Source organism: Drepanopeziza brunnea (genome assembly GCF_022702325.1).
Source record: "Drepanopeziza brunnea f. sp. 'multigermtubi' strain 214-2 chromosome Unknown ctg13, whole genome shotgun sequence".
In the NCBI taxonomy this organism is placed as follows: domain Eukaryota; kingdom Fungi; phylum Ascomycota; class Leotiomycetes; order Helotiales; family Drepanopezizaceae; genus Drepanopeziza; species Drepanopeziza brunnea.
In genome coordinates, this window is record NW_027094076.1 from 2166936 (window position 1) to 2189910 (window position 22975).

The following is a 22975-nucleotide window of genomic DNA, read 5'->3' on the forward strand; positions in this document are numbered from 1 at the left end:
GCCCCTGTCCGTCAGCAATGCCTTGCAACATCTAGGTCCCAGCTGATTTACTTCTGTGTACCACAAAACAGAAGTTTATCATCTGATGTCTGGACCCAGATATACGGAAGGCGACCATTTAATAATACAGACCCTGTTCCTTCCCTGGGCCAGAGTACAGCTTCAGTGTAAAGCACATTGCATTCATTTTTACAACAGACATCCAATGATCATTGAAGCTATCTGGAGACGAGTATGCTGATCGGGCGTGATACTATCGTCAGAATAAACCAGCTCGAGGCGATTTTACAGCCAAGATTAACCAGCATCCAGAGAGGCATGGCTAATCCGTTCATTGAAGGAATAAATTCAAAATATATCTGTCTGTCAGAGGCAGAGGGCCACGGTTCAGTCTCCGAAGTGAGAAAGCTCGCTTATTTATGACCCTGGATTTCTCACGGTCACTTTACGGTGATAGTACAGCCATGCACCTGAACCAGGCCAGACTTTGGGGACGGATCAATCGGGCTCGAAAGATTACTTTGGCAACTCTACTTGTATCATCCCTTTTCGGTGCTGGGAGTTGGTGCCCTGCCTCGGTATGACCTGTTCTTAAATCAAGCACGCTGCTAGGAAATAGTGAAGCAGGTACGCTCATCGTCTGCTAGGAAATGAAACCCAGGGATGAATCAGGACTTCTCGCGAGTCCTGTCTCAGAAAATCTTTTCTCTATATTCCTACGCGGCACCACCGCTGGAGAACCTGGTCGCAAAAGCCGCCTGGACTTGAGCTTGGCAGTACGTAAATACCCTTGCGTATTTTATATCGAGCGGAGGGTATTTTATTTCTCTTGTTCCGGGATGATAGCTTTTGTATAGGTCATTTTCTGATAAATTTTGTCTAGTTGCCAAGTTCAGTAGGACTGGGAGCCGTGATAGACTGGCGTCGTATCCAGCGTCTACGATTTGCAACAGCCCTCACTTTTTTTTTAATTTTTTTTTTTAAATATTTTTTAACTCCTTTTAAATAAGTTTGTATGTATTGTTTATATGTTTTTAATTGTGTTTATTTTTATATTCGTTTCATGAGGTTTTATATTTTTATATTTTTATAATTTATTATTGTTAGCACGGATCCATGGATTGACCACGCCGTACTGGAATGTTTTGAGATTGAATTGAATTTGTATTTGAAATTCCGGTAGTCAGCTGGATGTTTTTACTTGACTTGATTCTGGACAGTTGTATCAAATTATTGTTCCCCCTCTCTCGAATCGGTTAAATTTGATTTAAATTGGACACAAAGATTGGGTCACCAGGTGGGAGAATGTCTGTGGATCACTCTAGAATTTTCTGCTAGCTTTATCAAGCAGTACTAAGGCCGCCAGAGCTCAAACCTAATAAGCTAGAGGTCATCGATCATAGAGAACAGCATTTTTATTCCTTAGTCTGGAGCCTTTCCTAAAAAAAATCAGAATCAAGTCCGCATCGATCGTTAACCAAGTTTCTCACCAGGTATTAGTGCATCTCCAAATCTAAAGATCAAACCCATTCTGCATGTCCGCATTGCAAAGCTTCCTCTTCCTCGCCGCCGCAATCTGCTGGCCGATTCTAGAGCGCGCCCTAGCGAGCTCTTGCGCGACTGCGTCCGCGACCTGGCCGGTAGCTCTGGCCACTTGCGCGCTCGAACCGGCAAGCTTCTTGGCCATCTGCATAGAACGATGGATCAGCATACTGCCATACGCAGCAACTTAATGAATGGAGTGGGGGAGAGTGGTCAACGATGGTACCTTCTTGCCCGGCTCGTCCACGCACCAGGGCCAGCTTTCGAGGAAGATATGGTCGTAACCGGCGCGCATCCTCGTCATGGTGCCACCGTGCTTTAGGTATTGAGTAGCGACGCTAGCGACTCTTTTGAAGAGCGTGGGCTCGATGAAGTTCGGGATTTTTTGGATGTTGGAAATTGACGTGGTGGTTAGGGGCTTTGGGGCTGTGGATTGGCTGTGGAGGCGGATGCCATGGAGCTGCAGGGGTACCTCTTTCTCGACATGGAGGGCGTTGTGGAGCTCATGGAGTCTGATGTTCATGCCAAACGGGATAGCTGTGGATGGACTCAGGCTTGAAGTTGTCGACATCCTGGCTGTTGCTGCGACCTTGGTTGGCACGCGGTTGCGAACGGAGCGGATGATGTTAGAGATCATAATGATTTAGGAGTATTGGAGTTGGAGCTGTGAATATGAATAGATAAAGTTTAATATGAGTTATCCTGTAATGTTTATAGAATTCTGTGCTTTGCTTCGGGAGGATGCTTCAGTCCTTTATATAAGGGGGAAAACACGCCCGGTGATCAAGAATCAACGATGATTTCATAGGGTACCATTTTTTTTTAGGGTCGTCCTGACGAACCTAACATTCAATTTCTTATTAGTTAGCGAGAGCTAGTCATCACTAGAACAAATAGCGCGGAGTCACCCCAATCAAGCCAGCTTCCCTATACCGATAGGACGAGGGTGATTTAAGCGAGTAGGTCCACGTCTCTGCAGCAGGACACTATTTATGAGTGGACTATTTAAGCGCATGAGAAAAACACTCCTACAGAGCGCCCGTACTCATACGAATGGCAATGACATGTACATTGTAGCTCGTCATAGAGCAATAAAAATGAAAGCTCGGCTAGTCGACCATGATGCGACAAGCAAGCCTGCACTTTCAAAGTGCAATATCAGCAAGCCAATGGCCTAATAACATACAGTGAAGTGACTGCGGAATTTTATGTGCAAGGCTCTAGGATCTCCAATGTAGCGATTACTCGCACCCGCACGTGGAGATCCTCAGTCACTTCATTATGTAGTGGGCTAACTTTCTAAGTGATCTTAGTCTGTATCACCAGCCTGTATCGCTAGGTTAATGAACTTTTGTACAATGGAGTATGCCACTAAAAACCGGCTAAAAGGATTCAAAAATTTAATACGAAGAATCGTAAGTGAACTGGAATTAGATGATTCAGTGCTTACCTCAGGTTATCTGCGATACCAGAGCCCTCAGGGCATGCCCAGGTAACACTTGAACATGCCGGGACAGTCTGCAGTCCCGAATTCAGTGACTGAGGTCCAGCTATACCATAAGTTAGCACAGTTTGGTGCCGCTTAAAGGAAAAAAATTGCCCAGGCACAGCCACAAAGCCGGTAGTATTGCATTCAGAACTTGTACCTTCCTCCAAGGTCAGCTTCTTGTGAGAAGGAAGCGACTTTTATCATCCTTCCCTTGAAATTATCATCTAATATTGGATAAATCACCTTATCAAAATCAAACCAGAATTCGATAGTCCAAAGTAACAGATCGTCGCACGCTCGTCAATTGCCAAAAATATTCGGAAAAAGAAGCTTTTATAAAGGTGATCTGCCAAGAGCCGAATAGCTTGTTTATTATAATATTTAGCTGCAAGAGCCATAATATCTTGGAATATAGAAAGGTAGAAAAAATAATTTCATCGCGGAAGTCATTTAGGATAATACACGTCAGTCTACACTGCTTGTTAAACCTAGCTAGCTTAGTATTTACGATCACGCCAGAGTCCAGAAGAAAGGAAGCAAAGGGAGGGGAAGCGTCTCCCACTGAAATTAAAACAAGGATTATATTTTGCTTTCACTTTCCATTCCGAAAGCAATAGTAAATACATATTGGTTTGTCAATTAAAGTGGCTAATAGAATAAATCATACTGATCATCTTGATAATGTGTTCTCGTTCTAGTTCCTCATTACGCCATGTTACGTCCTATCTTGTTTATACATCTATCTATCCATGCTACATATATGTACCACACGAAGCTCTCCTTCACCCGTTCTCCGTCTCTGATATGATCTATAGCTAGCTAGTATCCTAGTATTATGGCATTCATCATTAGAGAATCCATCGGCTCTTCGTAGCCCTAGCTCCAGGCAGGCAGGCAGGCAGGCAGGCATGTAGGTAGACAGACATCCCCATGTCCTTCGTGAGTAGCAACCCTTCCAATCAAGCCTTACCCATTTCAAGCCTCGACCGATCTCAAGGAAGCCACGAGTCGATTCAGCCCAGCCCAGCCCAGCCCAGCCCAGCCCAGCTTGGCTCGGCTCAGCTCGATCAACAGACCGGCCATCCTCCTCTTCATAATGCTCTCCCTGTTCGTGCCTGCTGCCGTCCATATATATGTCTATATCGCATAGCCCATATCAAACAAACAAGTCTCTACGTAAGATTCGTTGCTTCTATTCCCTCTATTCGAAGGAATCATTCATTCTCGAAAGTCGCTCAATTGATCACTGAAATCATCAGGCGCCGTTCCGAGGCTGCATGAACGAGACGGCCCGGCCGCCTCGCGCCGGCATGACGATTACTTTGGCGAAGGCCTCGGAGCTGGCTTCGTGGTCGCGGATACGGCGGTCGTGATCCTTCACGCGTTCTTGGTGGAGGCGGACTTCTGTGTTTCGAAAGGTATGTTAATTTGCTGGTCTGCAGAATCAGGAATCGACAATTGTTTGAAGGGAGAAGGAAGGTGAAGAGCAAAAAAAGAAAAGAAAAGAAAAGAAAAAAAAAAAAAAAAAAAAAAAAACAGATATTCGGCCCATATGTATGATGGAGTTAGGATATAGTGATTACAAAAGTGTAAATCCGAATATCCATCCACCCATGCATATGAAGTGAAATGGAATAAAATGAAAGGGGGATGGGGAGACAAGCGAATAAGAAAACAAACGAACAAACGAACCTTCCCTATGCAACCTCATCTCCTCGGCATGCCGCAACGCCTCCGCCTCATAGTACTGCCTCATCTCGTACTCCTCCTGCGCAATACGCTCCTGCTCCCTCACCATGCGATCCCTCTCCTCGTTCATCCGCTTCCGATCCTCCTCCATCTGCGCCAACTCCTTGGCTCTCTCTTCCGCCTGCCTCTCATACTCCAGCATCTGGGGCGTCCGCGTCCCCTTCAGAACCCCTCCGGCCGCAGCCGCGGCCGCTGCTGACGATGATTGCGCCGACATGTTGTTGTTGTTGTTGTTGTTGTTGTTGTTGTTGTTATTATGGATCCCACTCAAGCCCACCAGCGTCAACGGATTCGAAGTCGACGTTCGACTCAGCAGCTTCCTCCCTCTCGACCTCGAATTCCGTTTATTCGACGACGCGCCCTCGGGGGACGAGCTGTCCGACGCAAGTGCTGGCCGTTCCTTGGAAGCGGGGGCGAAAGAGGAGGAGGATACGGACGAAGAAAAATACGAAGAAGGCGGCTCCTCGAGATCGAGAGGTGGTGTCGACGGCGACGATATGAGCGAGTCTCGCGAGGACAGGGATGTGGTGCTTTTCGGCCGTTTGTTACGGAAGACTTGTCGTAGGGGGATTCGGGTCGTGGACGATGTGGACATCGATCACCTCTCGCTCCGCCTCCATTCCATCATGCGCCTCATATATCGCGAGGAAGGGCCCGAGGCCGAAGGAAGGAGGTTGATGGGTATGAGTGTGACCGTGTGAGATTTGAGATGTCCCAACGTGGCCTCAGAATCAAGTCAGGGTAAGGCCAGGCAGGATCGGATCAACAGTCTCCTTTGCCAGACACACAGAGGCAATAGGCTGAAGCAGGATTTGATTCTGATTCGACGTGGTTTTGCCTTTAGAGCTCGAGTACTAACGCCATACAATAGTCAGGGGAATCCGCGCGCTTCAGGGATTGCCGGGCCATTGTCTGGTACGGACCCTGCATGCAATTGAAGAAATGGATCTTGTTATTCGGTGCGACTTCTGGGCTGAGGGTAAGTAAGTAGGTAGGTAGGTATGTGCGTGCATGCATGAGTTGAATGATGAGACGAGGCGAGGGCACGGTCTGGGCTATGAGTTGGCTGCAAGAACACGGATATATGTATACATGAACTTACCAGATGAGAGCCGCAGTTGAATTATATACGCATTTTACTCGCAATCACTTTGACTCCAAACATCGACATTTCAAACAATTGCACTATTCCTCGCCTATGGCACGTTAACAAATAATAAAACGAGGTTCGTCCACGTACCCATCGTGTAGCCGAGCCCAGCCGAGCTGAGCTACTGTGTGTTTCGACACCACCGTGCTCCAGCCCTCGTTTCAATTTAGTCTGGCGTGGGTTTTAGCCTCGTGCTTACTTACTTACTTGCCGTATGGCGTACATACTAAACACAAGGCCAGGCGTAGTCAGAAAATTAAGATAGAGTAAAGTAAATATATAAGCGAGGATCAATTGAGCAAGCAAGCAGGCGAGCCGTAAGCGAGGTCCTGTGTATATGTGTGTATGTCGGCGTCGCATCTCTATCCATCATGTTTTGATTAATTGAAATTATAATAAATGTCGAGAGTCCGGAAGTCCGACGGCCTACAAGTAGTATACAACTAACTAGCTAGTTAATTAGTTCAGCAGACGGCCTGTTCCTGTGAATTTATCTTATATCTGGGTAGATTTCATATCCAAATTATTAATAAGACTTGCTCAGATTCTAGAGGGGGAAAGAAATGAAGTATCTACTTGGCAATGAGAAAACGAACGCTCTCCTACTGGAAAAGCAGTATTATTTTATATTACAACAATACGAAAAAAGCTAGATCGCGATAGCTGCTGAGAGTATAAAAAATACCCAGACGCCACCAAATGCAGCAGCCTCGCTAGATATTCCTGCAACGCCAAACAAATGCACCTATTCTTCCTCCCTCTCCCCTCTTCCCCCACATAAAAACCATCAAACCTCCTCTTTAGGAACATCACCCTGTTCTCTCCTCGCAGCAGCCTTCTCGGCCTCTCGACTGCCCTTTTCCTTATCCCGCGCCGCTTCCCTGCTCATCTTCGCTTTCTCTAAATTCCCCTTTCTATTCTTCTCTTCCTCAACCAAGCCCGTCTTCATCTCCTGATGCTCCTTACTCAACACATAACTGCCCACAAATGCACTACATACTAGTCCAAGCGCCGCAAACGCGACGTACATAATCCACATCGATCGCAGACTCTCATAGAAAGCATCCCTCGCAATCTCTCTCTGCGTATTTGGCAGCTGCGCAACAATACCAACACTCGCGCCGGCCGAGCCCCCGGTTAGTGAAGCGGCCGTCTCGGGGCCGAGAGCAGCAAGGAGAGCTGGGTAACGTTTCTGCATCTCGTTTTGGAAGACAACGCCGCCGATGACGACGGAGATGGAGGTTGCAAGATTGCGCGTGAATCCGAACGTTGCGGTGGCGGTTGCAATGTCTCTGGGCGCGATCATGGCCTGCAATGCGAGTAGAGGAGATTGGAAGTTTGGCCCGACGCCGATCCCAGCTACGATCTGGTAGAGGATGATTTTGGCCCAGCCGGAATGACGCGGGAAGTCGATGTATAAGCCGAACCCGAGGACGAGGACGAACATGCCAGACCAGATCATGGGGATGTATTTTCCCGTCTTTTTAATGAAGACACCTGTGAGGCCGGAGATGATAGATAGTGACATGGCGAAGGGTAATAGATAGACTCCTGAGAGGAGAGGAGTAGCGCCGAGGATAACTTGAAAATAGAGGGGCGCGTAGTAGGTTCCTGCAATGAAGACAAAGCCATGGCAGAAACAGACGCCGAGGGAAGCAATGTTAGAGCGATGCTTGAAGATGCGAATCGGCATCAAAGGGTAGCGGGCGAGTTTCCACTCGTTGAATACAAAGAGACCTGCCATCACCACCCCAAACACAATCAAGCAGATGACGGTTGCCGAGTCCCAAGGATGTGTGACGCCCCCGAATTCGAGGCCGAGGAGGAGCATCAACGTCCCACCCACGACGGTGAGGGACCCAGCCCAGTCCACGGCTTTGAGGCCATCCCAGACCGGCGTTCGAGGGTTGTGGAGATGCAAAAAGAAGAAAAGCAAGATAATGACAATGCCGGTGATCGGTACTACCAGATGTTAGACATGTATTCTTGAGAGCTTATCCGAGTATCGAGTAAAAATGGGCGACCTACAGTTGATGTAAAAGCACCACCTCCAGCTTACTTTCTCCGTAAACACTCCTCCTAAGATGGGGCCTACGGCGCTCGCGAATGCCCACACCATTCCAATGATGCCATAGTACGCACCGCGATTGCGCATGCTGAACAGATCCGTTATGCAGATATTGACCAAGATGATGATTCCGCCGCCCCCAATTCCCTGGATCGCTCTGGCGGCAATCAGCATACCTATACTGGCACTCGTCGCGGCAAGCAGACTGCCCACGAAGAAGACGATGGACGCAAAGAGAAGAATGGGTTTCCGTCCCCAGATATCCGAGAATTTACCCCATGAAGGCACGCTCGCCGCGTTCGCGAGCAGATACGCAGATCCGATCCATGTGTATCCCGCGCCGGAGTGGAAGTGCTCGCTGATGGTCGGCAAGGCGGTGGTGACAATGGTCGTGTCGAGAGCGGCGAGGAATACCGAGGCGCAGAGGGAGAGCACGATGATGGTGGTTTCGAGCCTCGTGCGCGTGTCCTCGGGATTTGTTGACGTTGGCGTTGGGGTTGACGTTGTCGGCGACGGCGACGGCGACGCTGCAGGAGCATCTTTGCTCACTGCACCTCCTTCATCGACTATCGGGTCATCCTCTTCGCTGCCGAATGCGATGTTGGGCGCGTTGTCGGAGGACAGCGACAGCGAGGGGGGCGTTTTGAAGAGCTCGGACTGGTAAAATTGTTGTTGTTGTTGTTGATACTGTTGCCTCTCGATTGCCCTGGCAGTCTGGGCTTCCGCTTGGCTCTGGGTATGTGCATTCATCCTGGTCCGCTATACCTTCCTCCGGATCGATTCTGGGACTGTATTCTGTGGTTGTGGTTGACGTCGTTGTCGTTGCCGGTGGTGGTGAATGTGGTGTTTTTTGTTGTTGTCGCTGTTGTCGCTGGCAATGTAAATTGAGGCTACATGGATGGGAATTTGTCTGGACCGACATGAAATGCGAAATGAAGAAATAATAAAAGCTGGGGTCGGGTCAACTCGTCATCAACGTATCCACCCTAGTCAGCTTCCGGCCATTCCACAAACGGTCAATAAAAGCTTGTTTGGCGTGTCAACAGGGATGAGTAGGATGCATGGTGCTGTCATCATCGGCTTTTAGAAAAGTGCTTAACTTAAAATCCGATCCGGCGGATTGGTAATATGGCATACTCAGTCACGTGAGCTTGCCACCTCCCCTTCAAGCGTGACCACTTTCTGACAGGCTGCCTGCGCTATCGAATTCCAAATATCTGATTGATTGCAACCAAGATCCAGCTTCACAAACCGTGAACCGCAGCGAACGATCTGCGCGACCAGATTGAAGTTTGCACGCCTGTACTGTCCAGGTTTGACCCTGGGTAGAGATGCCGTACTTGAAGACGAAGGGAGCAAAAAGATGTCCAGTTGGCAAGCTTGGAGTCGGTCGGAGTCTTTTAATGGATGCCAATATTTATGTCTTGGGATAGATAAAAATAGGGGGACGCGAAAAGACGCGCAAAAGGTGAATAGCAAGCAGGACGGATATACTTGGTTTCCTCTGATTGGCAAACTCATAAACTCGTACCAGAAAAGAGACAAATATAACGTATGCTTCGCGCCCACGCGCACGACTCATTTCGTAGCCATGCTTATATATATCTATTCGTGTTATGCAATCGGATCCATCATGCTTAGATACATACTTGACGCGCAAGAATGGCTAGGGTGTTTGAACCGGTCTCATAAACAGCCATTTAACAACGTAAATATATAATCGCTAAAAAACAAAGGGAACGATCATTGCTGAGAATAATAATCAAAGCCAGAGGAGGCTCTCATACATATTCGACATGGTTCTCGAGTCCGAGAGCTGGAGTGGATAAAGCCCGCGGTTCTTTGTTGACATTTCGAATCGCTTATTGACTAAGCGAGAGGACTTCCTGGAGGACTTCAATTCTAGCAATGAACAGCATCGCCATTTAATGCAGCCAAGATTATTCTCGATTCAAAAGTAAATAGAGCATATCGAAATATATATTCACTATCAGTTAGATATCAATTACAGACGCGTGCGGCCTAAGGCAACTTTTTCAAAGGAACTATTCTAAATGGTGAATAGCAGGTCGGCTTTCTGGCCCGACTTCTTTAGCAGCAGAAAGCAGATTTTAATCCAATTTAGGCACCACCGGGAACTGACCGACGCTATTACCACCCACCCTCATAAATAATCGACAGCTTCCATAACCGCAACCCTCGACCTACACAACATCGTTCCAATATACAAACCCAATCAGCGCAACCAACCACCAACAGATCGATACCAACACACGGCACATAGCACTCCTAATTCCAGAAACCAGCCTCTTCAATCACACAGCTTGCTATCAAATCGCAAGCATGCCTCACATCACCAACACCAGCACGATCCACAAGTGCATCGGCAAGACCGGCGGCGTAACGATCAAGAACAAAGATGGGACGGTAAAGAGCTTCATCAAAGCCGGGAACTGCAGGCCGACCACGACCGGCTGGTGCGCCGTCCACGAGCACTTCTGCGCACGTCACGACTGGGTCTACTCTAAGAAAGACCAGTGCGTGATGTGCCAGGGGGAGAAGAGGTAATTTGCCCGTTTCCAGCTCCATCTCTCCCGTTTCAGATCCAGTTCCCGATTGAAGATCGAGGTCCAGCCCGAGACCAGACGTGAAATTGAATTTCAATCCCCTTTCCAGATCCTTACTTGACTTGCCGACGAACAAAGCCCTAATTACAATTTTCTCCCATCTAGGGCGAAGGCGGAAGCTTGGGAGCGGAACAAGCACAGGAAGCAGAGGACGCACGACGAGCCTAGGGCTGAGGACGAGAACGCGCCCGGAGGGGTAGGGGCAGAGGCGGCTGCTAGTATGGGCACGGGTGTGGATACGGCGCCGAAGAGAACGCCCGCGAAGAGGGGCCACGTCGGGTATACAAGTACGAAGAAAATGGTGCAGCGGATTCGGGAGGAGAACAAGAGGGATAAGGCCAGAGCACACAGGCGAGGGACGGATCCGGAGGCGCCTGGGGGTGGGGAATGAGTGGGTGGGTGGTTGAGAAGGAGGAAGAGGTTGCTTCTCGCTTCTCGGGGGACGATGGAGGCGTGCCATCTATAGTCTTCGGACGAAAAGGTGAAAGCAGCTCGGACGGACTGTGCCTCTTGGTTATTCTGGGAGGCAGGAGTGTAGCTATAGTACTGTGCTATTCTATTTCTCTCATTCATTGGCTGGCTGTTGAATGCTTCGGTCTTTCTTCTTCGGGATATTCATCGCAGTGATCCTCGAGTTTAAGATGGTTTTCGATATGGGCACAGATATGCTGGCCGCATGAGTAAGAGTCTTATTTTTCTACTCCGTATGATCCATCCTCATCGCCTGGGCCAAGTATTACGGTACCGGCAGGCCTCAGGCCTGGACGTGGTTTTAGGTGTTGGTTGGATTAGTTAGCCACTAGCGGCCGCCCCAGGCTAGCGGCCGCCCCTTGGTACAACTTCTAGGTTGGGGGGGACAGGGGGAAAGGGGAGAGAGAGCGCAGGGGGAACCATGTGGATGGAGAGAATGATATTTCTAAGTTTTCTTTGGTAGTGTGAAGGGAGGAAACAAAAAATTCGGCCAAGGAATGCTAAGGCTGAGGAACGCACGGACCCCCAAAATAGACTTATCTCCTCCTGTACCTTAATAACTCTTCCATTTCTCGTACACGATCTAGACCTTATTCGAAGACCTTGCTCTCGTACCGTAAAATATTATGTACCTTCTTTAATCGCTAATATAGCGTAATCCATGAACGCGCGAACTTAGCGATCTTAAAAAAATAAAAAATTTCTACCTTTCGAAAAACACCTTCGTATGCTCTTGACGCGCATACCCGCTCCTATAGACTAAGTTTAAAGCTAAAAAAAGCTTTGATTTTAGTTTTATCTTGTATTACCTTCGGTACGATATCCGCCGACGATCTTATAGCTAATATAAACCTTGGTTTTTAAGATAACTCTTTGCAAATGTCGGTATATCCATATCGACCTTAGCTAGCTAGTAGTAGTAGTAGGGGAAAACTCACCCGTGAACCATGGTTCACGGGCCACTTGGCATGCCTCGCTTAGCATGTCAGCAGTCAAAGGACCTCCAACTTGACAAGTAGGCTTATTAGTTAGCTAGTGCACGTGATTCCTTCTAATCGTATAGAAGGAGTCAACTCTCTTGAGTCTCGAGGAGCAGACAGAATTCAAATACTTTATCAACCGAGTGTTTTGCAATTGCAAGTACTTTAACGACCTTACGAAGTTACGAATATATTCTTAATCGCTTAGAAGCAATCTAACACTAATCAATAGTTGATTTATTACTAAATGATCAATCACAAAGAAGCTAAGACTTTATAGCGAGGATACTTTTCAATACGATACCTCTTTCTTTTTACAACGGAAAAGCGATTCCGTACCAAGTCGCTTTTTATATTACCGATTTTCCTTTATTCTTACGGAAGAGTGATTCCGAACCAAGTCACTTTTATATAACCTTTAAAGCTGTAGAGCCGCGCTTGCTATATATAGCAAACTTAACTAATAAGATCGATTTACGTACGAACAGATAACAATTATAACCGATCGAGCAACTAGACTTTTAAGTAAAGAGTCTAGCCGATAAAAAGCAGCAGGGTATTATACCTTTCGAGTCTTATTATTACTTACGGAACCTTTAGCTATTCAACCAAAAGAAACACTATACTTAAGACTCTTAAGCTTTTCGGAAGGACTAGACGACGAGATGTCGGGTATCTTATTTGACTTAAACGAGCTATTATACGCAAAGCTCGATAATAAGATTACGGCTCGAGCAATAATAAAAGACTTCTTAAATGCAAAGTGTAGAAGGCTAAAGGATTACGACTTGTAGAGCTTATTCCGGCACGCTTTTTTACGCTAAGATTAGACGAGTTTTACGATGACGAAGGATAATACGAGACGAAGCTTTAAGTTTGCTACTTTTATTAGCTTTAAAGAATACTTGTTGTTTAAAAGCGTGTAATGCCTTTTAAAGCAAAAAGGCTACGCTAATAAGATGGTCAAGCTCTTAAACGACGAGCAGCAATATTAATAGACTTTCGAAGAAATAAAAGAGCAATAAGCAACACCTTTAAGCTTCGATTCAAAGTAGACCGCCGAAAACCTTACGGACGACGAAAATATTACGCTTCAACTACTTCTACTGCTTTTACAAAGTCTAAAAAAAAAAGAAAAGGAGGTATCAAGGAAAGAAAGAGAAGAGATTCGAAAGTTACGCAAAGAGTTTGCGAAAGAAAAGAAGGATATAAAGCAAAATATAAAGGTGATAGCAAAGCAAATAACGGAATTACGGACTTACGCTATACAATCTAACGAAAGGCTACGACGAAGCGCTTTAGCGTACTTATCTTTAATTTAATAATCGCTACGCAATACGCTAATCATACAACAAAAGCTAAAATCACCTTAACGGCCTTTAAACCTTTTTCTTAAAAGCTATACTTAGTTTTCTAAAAAGCTTAAGCCGAATAGCAATAAAAATAGTCTTGAGATTATTATCGGATTAAACAATACTCGAGGCTACGAGAGCTATACGCTAAAAAAGGACCTATTAAAACCTAAAAGCATTCCGGGCAAAATCAGCTCTTATTAAAGATAGCGTGCAGATTTCCGTGCTTAGCTTTAGCAATTCGAAAAAAGGATCTAGCACTTTCGGACGTATCAACAAGTTCTTTAGATCTTTTAACAAGCTATGTATCGATAAGAAAGATATTAAAAGTATAAGAATCGTTAAGAGCGTGCTTAAAGGTACGGATATTATTAAGCTAAAGCTTTAGCCGGTGATTCGAACGGCTTTAGCGATCTTGACGATAATCGACGAAGAAAGAACGGAAGAGATTAGCAAAGAGATCGAAGCTACGAGTACGGAAAAAGTAAAAACGGCTTTTTTAAACTATTAAAAGGATTCGGAAACGGACTTTTAAAAGACTTCGGATTCGGAAATGAGCTTTTTAAAGACTTTAAAAGAAAACGGACCACTAGCAATTATATTAGTAACTCTTTACCGATTAGACTATTAGCTAAGCAAAGCACGCTTGCGTACGGCACTTTAAGCGCTTTTAACGATGATAAAGACGATTTCTTTAAGCTAAAAGCAGTAGACTTTCACTTAAAAACGAAGGAATTAGCTTTGTTCGCGCGAAGCTTTCTTAAAAAGCTAAAGTATTTAAGACTCGACGATGACTTTAAGACTCAATTAAAGATTTTTATTAATTAAGCAAGTCGATACGGTTTAACTTTCGACGATTACTTAGCGGCGTTCTCGATTATGCTTATAAAAGAAGCTATAACCTTTTATTATAATTACGTTATTAAAGCTAAGCTTCCGACTTTCAAAGCAAACGCTATTGTAATAAAAGACTACTTCGAAACTAACTATCGGCGGCAAGCAAAATACGACCGTTAAAAGGAAATTTCGTTAGATTTAATTAAAAAAGAGAATCTAAAGACTTCGCTTAGCGAGTGCTTTAAGAAGTTCGCTAAAGAGCTTAAAAGCATTTAAAGCTCTTTACGATTAAGTTTAAAAGATAATCGAAGTCTTGTTAATAAGCTGTATATTGTGCGGAACAGGCATAGTTCCACCTAAGCTACATGTAACATGTTATATGACCTCGCTTAATAGCGCCTTTAGCACACTAAAGCTCTTAGGTACATGTACATAGATCTTGACGAGCTTCTTAAATAGAATATACCAAGCTTTATTCAATCTACAGAATCTTCTCTTGATCTTAATACTAGTAAGCATTATAATTAAGAGCCACATTCGCACTTACGAGCTATTCAGTTAGTCTTTAACAACTTTCGAATTAATCAAAAGCGGATTCTGCAAGTCACTTCAACGCTACTTTATTATAATTTCATTTTGCAATTTATCCTTTTTCAATTATATTCATTCCTTACAACTAACACTTACTACTTTTAAAAACTTTAACTAATTTTCAAAAGCTTTAATCATAAAGTCAATTGCTATAATAATAAACGACAAAGTAGAAAAGGTCTTCTTGATTAACAAAACGAACTTTATAAGTCGTAGCGACTTTTTAAGATAGATTACGAACTACAAATACTTTATTAAGCGCTTTAATATAAAACAATACGCATCTCTTCGTATTAACGTAAAAGAACTTGCTTTTTTTATCGAGCAGATTAGATTAAAAACGAAGTCTGCTATAAAGATAGTAACGAAGCTTAATAACGAATAGTTTTAAAAGTAAGACCGCTAACGAAAAGCTTAAGAAGAATTGCATTTAAATGCTTTTGCAAACGATCTTAACAGACCTTTAAAACTAAAAAACGCTGATTTCGAAAACGTCCGAAAAGCGTATAACGATAACATAAAAGAATACAACTTCGTTATAAACAACTAAAAGGTCTTAAGCAACAAAAGCAATCAAATCATAGACTAGATCAAAAAGACAATTAAGAGCTCTATTTTTAAGGAAGCGATTTTAACGGCTTTAAAAAAAGATAACACTTTTATCTAATTCTTGATAAAAAAGCTTTAAGAAATATGCCGTCTATCCGACTCGAGCTTTAAGCTATCGATAGCGCGAAATTATAATAAATCTTTGCAAGCAGCTAAGCAAAAAAGCGTCTCTTTAGCGGTATAAATTAAAGAACACCGAGCTATCTATAAGTTAACGAAGATGAACGACTTTTACGAGACGACGGATACACTCGCGATAAAAGCATTTTTAAAAGCTATTAACGAAAAATAATTATTAATTTAAGCGTCGTTAAAGCTCGCAAAGGTCATTCGAAACGACGAGCTGTTATTGCTTTAAAAGCGCACTTTCTACGATTACTTTAACTAATACGAAAGCTAAGTCGAAAAGAAAACTAATAATCCGAACTCTAACCTCTTTAATGTATTCGCTACTTTCGAAGATTAAACGACTCGCAGCACCTCCGGAAGTGATAAAGCTAACGATATAGCTCTTAAGCAGTCCGGTAAACGCTTCGATAACTTTAAAAAACTTGCTAAAAGTTTTAAATGCTCGTGTTTTAAAAAAAGAAACTATTATTAAGACGCAATCAAATGCAAGATCTTTCGTTATTGCTTTAACAGTCTTAATGAAAGTAAATTCGCAAAGCCGAACCGAAATAATATCGTCGTTATAAAAAAGAGGCTTTAAAAGCTTAAGTTTAAAGCGCTTCGAAAAGAGATCACTAAAAAGAGTTGAGCATAGATTCAAGTCGATAAGATCGTCTTAAAAAGCAAAGAGAAGCAATCGAATGATAGCGATAAGTCAAAATACTTTAAAAAGGTGTTAGCAATTATTATCGATCTCGAGCTCTTTAATACGCTCGATAATCTTGCCTCCGACGGTCTTTATAATACGGCTGACAATAAGCACTAGCTATCTAATAGCATTCTTTTCGATAATTACGGCGCTACTTATCTTGTTAACGATAAAAATCTTTTAAAGCTAAAATCAATTTAACGCTTTCGCTTAATCGATTTCATCGAAGCTAAAACGAGTAGTCTTTTAATCGTCGAGCGAAGTATTAAAGTCTTTAAGAGAGCTTTAAACGGACTAAATAAAGCTAAGACGAAAGATTTAAAGTTAGAAAACGTCGCTATCGTTAAAAGGTTTAATATTAATATTATTTCGGAAGCTTTTTTAAGCAAAGCTAGCGTATGGTACTCGAGATATAACGCAACTTTCCGTTATAAAAAAGTCAAAGAGAGCGTCGTTTTAAGAAAGTTAAAAAAGAAGTTCAACTTTACGTTTTTTAAATACAAGCTATTTAATTATTTTTTGCTTTAATTGATTCGTAGCTCTTTTTGCTTAATAATATTCTTTACAACTTAAAAGCGCTTGCAAACACGTTATAAATTCTAAAAAAGCAATGTCTTTCGAGCTTTAAAAAAAGATTCATCGATACTTTAGCATTTACGAATAAGTTATTTAAGCAAAAAAGCGCTCGAAGCGCTAGCTTATAATATTAAAAGAGTAAGACTTAAAAGAATTATTAAAGTTGAATATAAAGCATATGCTATTACGTACGCTTAATAAGTTATATCTCGCCGTACGTCAAACAACAAAGCAACTAAGCTATTTTATAAGATCGCTTAAGATCTATTCGATTTCTTTAACGGTTTTGACGAAAGTAAATAATTATTAATAATTAAAGATAAATACAATAAAAAGCTATTTAGCTTTATACTAAAGGACAAGTTGCAATTAACGGTTATAAAAGTGCTAAAAGAATTCGAAGCATAAACGAGACGCAAATACGGTCTTTTAATAGCTGTTATGCGCTATAATAACGATTCTTTAATAATCGCAATCAACGTTATCAGCTTTATCGAATATTAAAGATAAGCGAAAAAAGTCGAGATCGAGTTAAAGCTTTTACTATCTTTTAATTACGAACTTAATAAAAGAGCTAAGAGAGCTAAAAGAAAGGTGATAAAACGGTTTATTAAAATAAGAGTAAGAGCAAGGCTCTTAAAGAAGCTCTAGCTTAAGATTATATTAGCCGCTATCTACTTTTATAATATAATACCGAGAGCGAAAAGCTTTATAAAGAGTCCGAATAAAGTGTTATAGCTTTGGTTTAAGTAATATTTTAAGTAGTACGATCCGGCGATCTTTATACGGATCGACACCGATTTAAGACTAGATTATAGCGGTTTGATTGCGTATAGCGCTTGTGCGTACTTAATGATTAAAGACCGAAAAGCTCTTCGCAATAAAAGAGCTTTTAAGGTTAAACTAAAAGGATATATAAGCTATTTAATTAGATATATAGCTTTTAATATATACAAAGTCTATGTTCTTATGCTTTATAAAATGATTGTCATACGTAACGTAACGTTCGATAAGACTTAATTTTATTTTAAAAACGAAAAAAAATCGGTCGGCCAACCGATTAGCGAGATTAAAAGCATCGTTATTAAACTAAAAGATATTAAAGACTTTAGTTAAACAAAAGACGCTTTGTTTAATATAAAGAACGTTGCAAAGGATCGCTTAAAAAAGACGAATGCAGCTGATATAAAAGGTAAGCAGCCGTCAGACTTAATAAAAGTTGACTTAAAAAGATTTAGTCAAAGCTTAAAAAATACGACCTTATTTAATTCGAGCGATATATAAACGTTAAAAGCTTTAACTTTAATTAAAGACTTTATAGATACGTTTATATTAAAAGCAAATGCTTTACGAGACGATTTAATAGACTTTAATAATTCGAACTATACTGTTAAACGTTTCGCTAGCTCTTTAGCTAAAAGCAAAAGCGAAAGTGCTTTAAGACTGCTAAGAGCAAAGAGGAGCACCGTAAACGGGCAAAAACCTGGCCTTAATAAGAAAGCGCGCAAATCATACTTTCAAGTTGTTATTTAAAGCCGAGGCTCGGAAAGCTAAGCTATAAGCCGACTAACAAAAGCTTTTACGTTAATAACCGGCGAAGATTTAAACCGAACAATTAAAGAGGAGCTATTAGACTTCTTTAAAGCGAGCATTAATAATAAGAAATTAAACTATAAACACTTTAAACAAAATTCCGATTCTAATAAAGAGCACTCACTTATTAATAGCCGCATTAAAAAACGCGCGAAAATATACGCAAGTATTAATAAGCTTTTATTAAACAACTTTCGCGCCGACTCGAACCGCTATTCGCGCGTCTTAGATTTTATATTAACTTTTTAAGCTAATAGCGAACTTGTGCGCGAAGATAATAAAGATTACGAAACATTGCACGCTATTATAGCAGCTGTTACTTCGTTTAAGCTATTATTAAAATAGCTTAATTCGCAAGAACGAAAATATTTAAAACTTTTTACTTATTAAAAAAAGCTATAACGACACTTATACGGCAAAGAGTTTAAAGACGGAGCTCTTATAAAATTGAATAATCTAAAGAAAAAGAACTGCTAAAGAGTGATTCCCGAAAGCAAAGCTAAGTCAAAACTTATACTTTTTAAGTAAATGTTTATATATAAGATTAGCTCGTTCGAAAAGATCGTAAAGTTTAGATCGAAGATTATAGTTAAAAGCGACCTTTAAGACGAATCTATTATTTATTTAACTTACGCTATTACGCTAGCAACTAAATCGTTTAAGATAATGATAGCTATAACAGTCGAATTTAATTTAAAAGTAAAATAATTCGACGTCGTTAACGCTTTTATCAACGTTATAAAACACACGGATAGCGTCTTAATTACGTGTTATCTCTTTAACGGTTTTAAGTAAAAAGGTATACTCGTAAAAGTCGATAAAGCTTTATATAAACTTAAAGACTCGCTAGCTCTATAGTATTTCGACTTTATAAGCACACTCGATAAATTAAAGCTTACGCTATTCGGTGAAGAACCGTGTATTTTTACGAATCTAAACAAGATAGTCTTTATAGCGTTTTACGTAAACGATATTTAAGTTATATATTATCACTTTAATCTTTTTAAAGCGTAAAAGATTATTGACGGTCTTAATAAAGCGTATAAGATCGAAGCGATAAGAGATATTGAATAGTTTCTTAATATAAGAGTCGCTCGAGACCGTTAGCAAAGAACGCTAACGCTTATGCACGACGCTTATATTAAAAAAATAGCTAAGAAATTCGAACTCACGGACGGACGCTGCTTAGCAACTCTATTACCGTTCTATAAACTAATTAAAAATGAAAGGATAGCTTCGCGGAAGCAAGTAAAAGAATATTAAAAAAAACTTAGATCCGTGCTATATATAACGATTATGCTACGCTCGGATATAGCTTTTATAGCTTCTCAACTCTCTTACTTTAGTATTAATCTAAGCGCAGCGCACTTTCGAGCTATAAACTAATGTTTGCGATATTTATTTAGCTCGCGCTTTAAAAGTATTTAATACAGCTAGTTTAGCAAATCAAAGCTGATAATAGCTTTTAACGCTTCTTACGCCGATAACGAAAAGACAAAGCGATCTTTTCAAAAGTATATTATGTTTTTGTTCGAGGGTGCGATCTTTTAAAAAGCTTTAAAGCAAGATACAATCATTATATCATCTATTGAAGCGGAGCTTCTTAGCATAGCCTTTATAATAAAAGAGACTATAACGCTTTAACGATTTTTCAAAGAGCTGCACTTTCGATTTGCGGCGCTTTAAGTAGTCTATTATAATAATCAATAAACGATCAAGCTTATAGCTAATAAAAAAGAGCGTATTTTTACTAAGCTTCGTTACGTCGATATTCATAATATATAACTGCGTTAAGAGCACTTTAAAAAGAGCTTTTAAATTTAATATCTCTTTATTAAAAAGATGTACGTTAATAGTCTTATTAAGAACTTAACTCGATAAAAGTTTAAAAGCTTTATCAAGCTCTTGAATTTACAAGACGCTCGCGCGTTAGTCGAAAAGCTTTAATAGCACGCATATGTTATTCATTTATTACATTTTTTTTTTTTTTTATATGCACGTAATTCAAAAGAAAACATTTATTTAGCAATCTTAACCGTTATTCTATCTTATCTTATACGCTATTACCTTTCGCCTTTTATAACAAAAGATTAATTAAAGCTCTTAACAATCTCTTCACTTTAGCTCGGCGCTTTGTAAGCGTTATAACAACGGCGAGCGCCGCCGCGAGAGCGGCAAGCGTAATAACTAGCGTAAAAAGAGCGACGATAATAAGTGCGACGGAAGCTACGAAAGCGATAGAAGCAATAAAGGCGGCAAGCGCAAGCGCAAAAGCTGCTATAGCAGCAAATTAAAGCCTTTGCATGAAGTCCGAAAAGAAGTTCTAATTAAAAAGAATTACTTAAATTAGATTATTTCGTAAGTCAAAGAGCTTGACTTACGAAGAAGTAACATACTTGAAGCGCTCCGAGTCACCGGACTACGGTTCGCTGCTACAAGACCATTCAATTTAATAAAAGCTATATTTAAATTAAAAGTCTTAAAAGCAAAAGCAAAACTTGCAAAGTTATTAAGACTACTTCTAAAACCTTTACTTTTACTCGCTAGATCGCTCGCACTACTAGCAGCACCTCTTAAAAAAGCAGCATCTAAAGCGAGCTGTTATCGTATAGCATCTTAAAGACTTCGGCGAACTTTTTATATAGCATTACTATCTTTAGCGCTTACGAAGTTATCGAAAGCGGTGTTAGCAACGGCAAAAGCAGCGGTGTAATTATTATAGCTACTTTTAGCACACCGGAGACAGCGTATAACGCTCGTATCGCAATTATAACAGTCTTTATTAGACCCCGATATAATCCTACTATTGATGCACTTAATGCACTTTAAAGCCTTGACGATCGTTAATATAAGCAGGCGCTTAATAAAAAAGTCTAAAAGAGAAGGCGAATCTTCGAAGGTAAGAATGCGTAGTATAGCCGCCGCAATCGCCGCAGCTACAGCAGCAGCAATAGCTAAAGCAAAGAAAGGATTCTTTTAATAGTCAGCATAAATATATTAATCTGTTAAGAGCACTTACTTTTAAACGGCTTCAGCCGCGCTTAACGATTCTATTAAACTGAGTTACTTGCTTAAAAAGCATTATATAAATAGATGGAAGTTAAGTGTTTGTTATAATAAAAACGGACGCGCTTTTACTTATATAGCAACGCGATAAAAACGGCGCTAAAGACCTCCGCTACGTGATAAGACCGATTTAAAAAAGAATTGCATTCTTGACTAACACTTAATTAATAATAACAACCGCTATTTGTTTGTTTAAACTGCGATGACAATCTCTTTTGTTTATATCGAGTTTAAAAAGCTTAATCACTTATTTTTTTTTCTTTTCTGTTTGCTTGCAGCTTAGCAGTTACGCTGCTAACTTAAAAGGTATGTTATGCGGAACAAGTATAATTCCACTTAAGCTATATGTAATATATTATGTGACCTCGCTTAGTAGCGCTTTTAGCACATTAAAGCTTTCAAGTACATGTACATAAATCCTGACGAGCTTCTTAAATAGAATATACTAAGCTTCATTCAATCCACAGAATCTCCTCCTGATCTTAGTGCTGGTAAGCACTACACTGTATTTAACTTGTAAAAACGTATTAAAGATTACGATTGCACGAATGAACTTTGCTTTTACTTTTACCGTTATAGTTGCTAATATTCGTCGAGCAATTGCGTTTGCAATTAAGACCTTTCGACTTACTTTTCGACCTTCCGCTAAAGCTAAAGCTTACGCGAGCTTTAACGAGCTACACGATCACACTTGCTTTTAGCACGCTTTAAAAGCTGACTTCGATTTAAATAAAGAATACGAATGTTTTATTTAAGACCGCTAATACTTCGGAAGTAAAAAAGCTGTTAAAGCTATTAAAGGTAAGAAAAGGTGTTTTGTTTATAAAAAGCTAAGTTGCTAAAGCATTAATCACACCTTCGACGAGAGGAAAGCATCCGTCGCTAAGTTTTAAAGCTTTAAAGACGCAAAAAAAGTAACGAGAAGTAAATTCTTTTAATACGTAGCGTCGATCGAAGGCTTGTTATTTGTATTTACGAAAGAATTCGATCAGTTTATCGCAAGCTTGCTAGACGAGCCGTTCGAATCGAGCAGTTACGCTAATATGTCAAAAAGTTTTATGACTACTTACGGCACTTTTAACGCTAACGAAGTATATAAACAGCTAGAAATTCAAACCGCATTCTACGCTTTTGCTAGCTAAGTAAAGACTTAAAAGATGCTCGAGCAAGACTCGCGTGTGCTCGAAAGCAAAGCAAAGACTTACATAGCTTTTAAGTACTTTAAAAACGTATTTATAAGCCTTATGATTGACAGCGGAGCAGCTAATTTCTTTACTATTAGCTTGCTTTAGCTAAGAGCATTTTAAAAGAAGTACTTCGAAGTCTAATTAAATATATTCCGAGCAAAAAAGAAGTCCGTTAAGTACGAGATCGGCTTTGCTACTTTTATTAAACCAGTTACTTTAAATACCTTTTTAAGTTAAATAGAGTTTTACGTTATAAAGAGCGACGTATTCT

General features: G+C 41.1%; 4 protein-coding genes across 4 annotated transcripts; 1 reads left to right on the forward strand and 3 right to left on the reverse strand.

Annotated features, from left to right (window-relative positions):
• Positions 1-1513: 1513 nt before the first annotated feature.
• On the reverse strand, positions 1514-2179 carry L3040_007761 (uncharacterized protein; the record flags this gene model as incomplete). The annotated part of the gene is made up of 2 exons (XM_007291658.2): positions 1514-1687; positions 1769-2179. The coding sequence occupies 2 exons, from the start codon at positions 2177-2179 to the stop codon at positions 1514-1516; spliced, it is 585 nt and encodes a 194-aa protein (XP_007291720.2).
• Positions 2180-4286: 2107 nt separating this feature from the next.
• On the reverse strand, positions 4287-4997 carry L3040_007762 (uncharacterized protein; the record flags this gene model as incomplete). Its single annotated transcript, XM_007291657.2, has 2 exons — positions 4287-4435; positions 4724-4997. The coding sequence occupies 2 exons, from the start codon at positions 4995-4997 to the stop codon at positions 4287-4289; spliced, it is 423 nt and encodes a 140-aa protein (XP_007291719.2).
• A 1720-nt stretch (positions 4998-6717) lies between these two features.
• On the reverse strand, positions 6718-8748 carry L3040_007763 (uncharacterized protein; the record flags this gene model as incomplete). The annotated part of the gene is made up of 2 exons (XM_007291656.1): positions 6718-7892; positions 7959-8748. 2 exons carry the CDS (start codon positions 8746-8748, stop codon positions 6718-6720), a joined length of 1965 nt encoding a protein of 654 aa, XP_007291718.1.
• A 1593-nt stretch (positions 8749-10341) lies between these two features.
• Positions 10342-11016, forward strand: L3040_007764 (uncharacterized protein; the record flags this gene model as incomplete). Its single annotated transcript, XM_007291655.1, has 2 exons — positions 10342-10562; positions 10731-11016. 2 exons carry the CDS (start codon positions 10342-10344, stop codon positions 11014-11016), a joined length of 507 nt encoding a protein of 168 aa, XP_007291717.1.
• Between the last annotated feature and the right edge of the window lie 11959 nt (positions 11017-22975).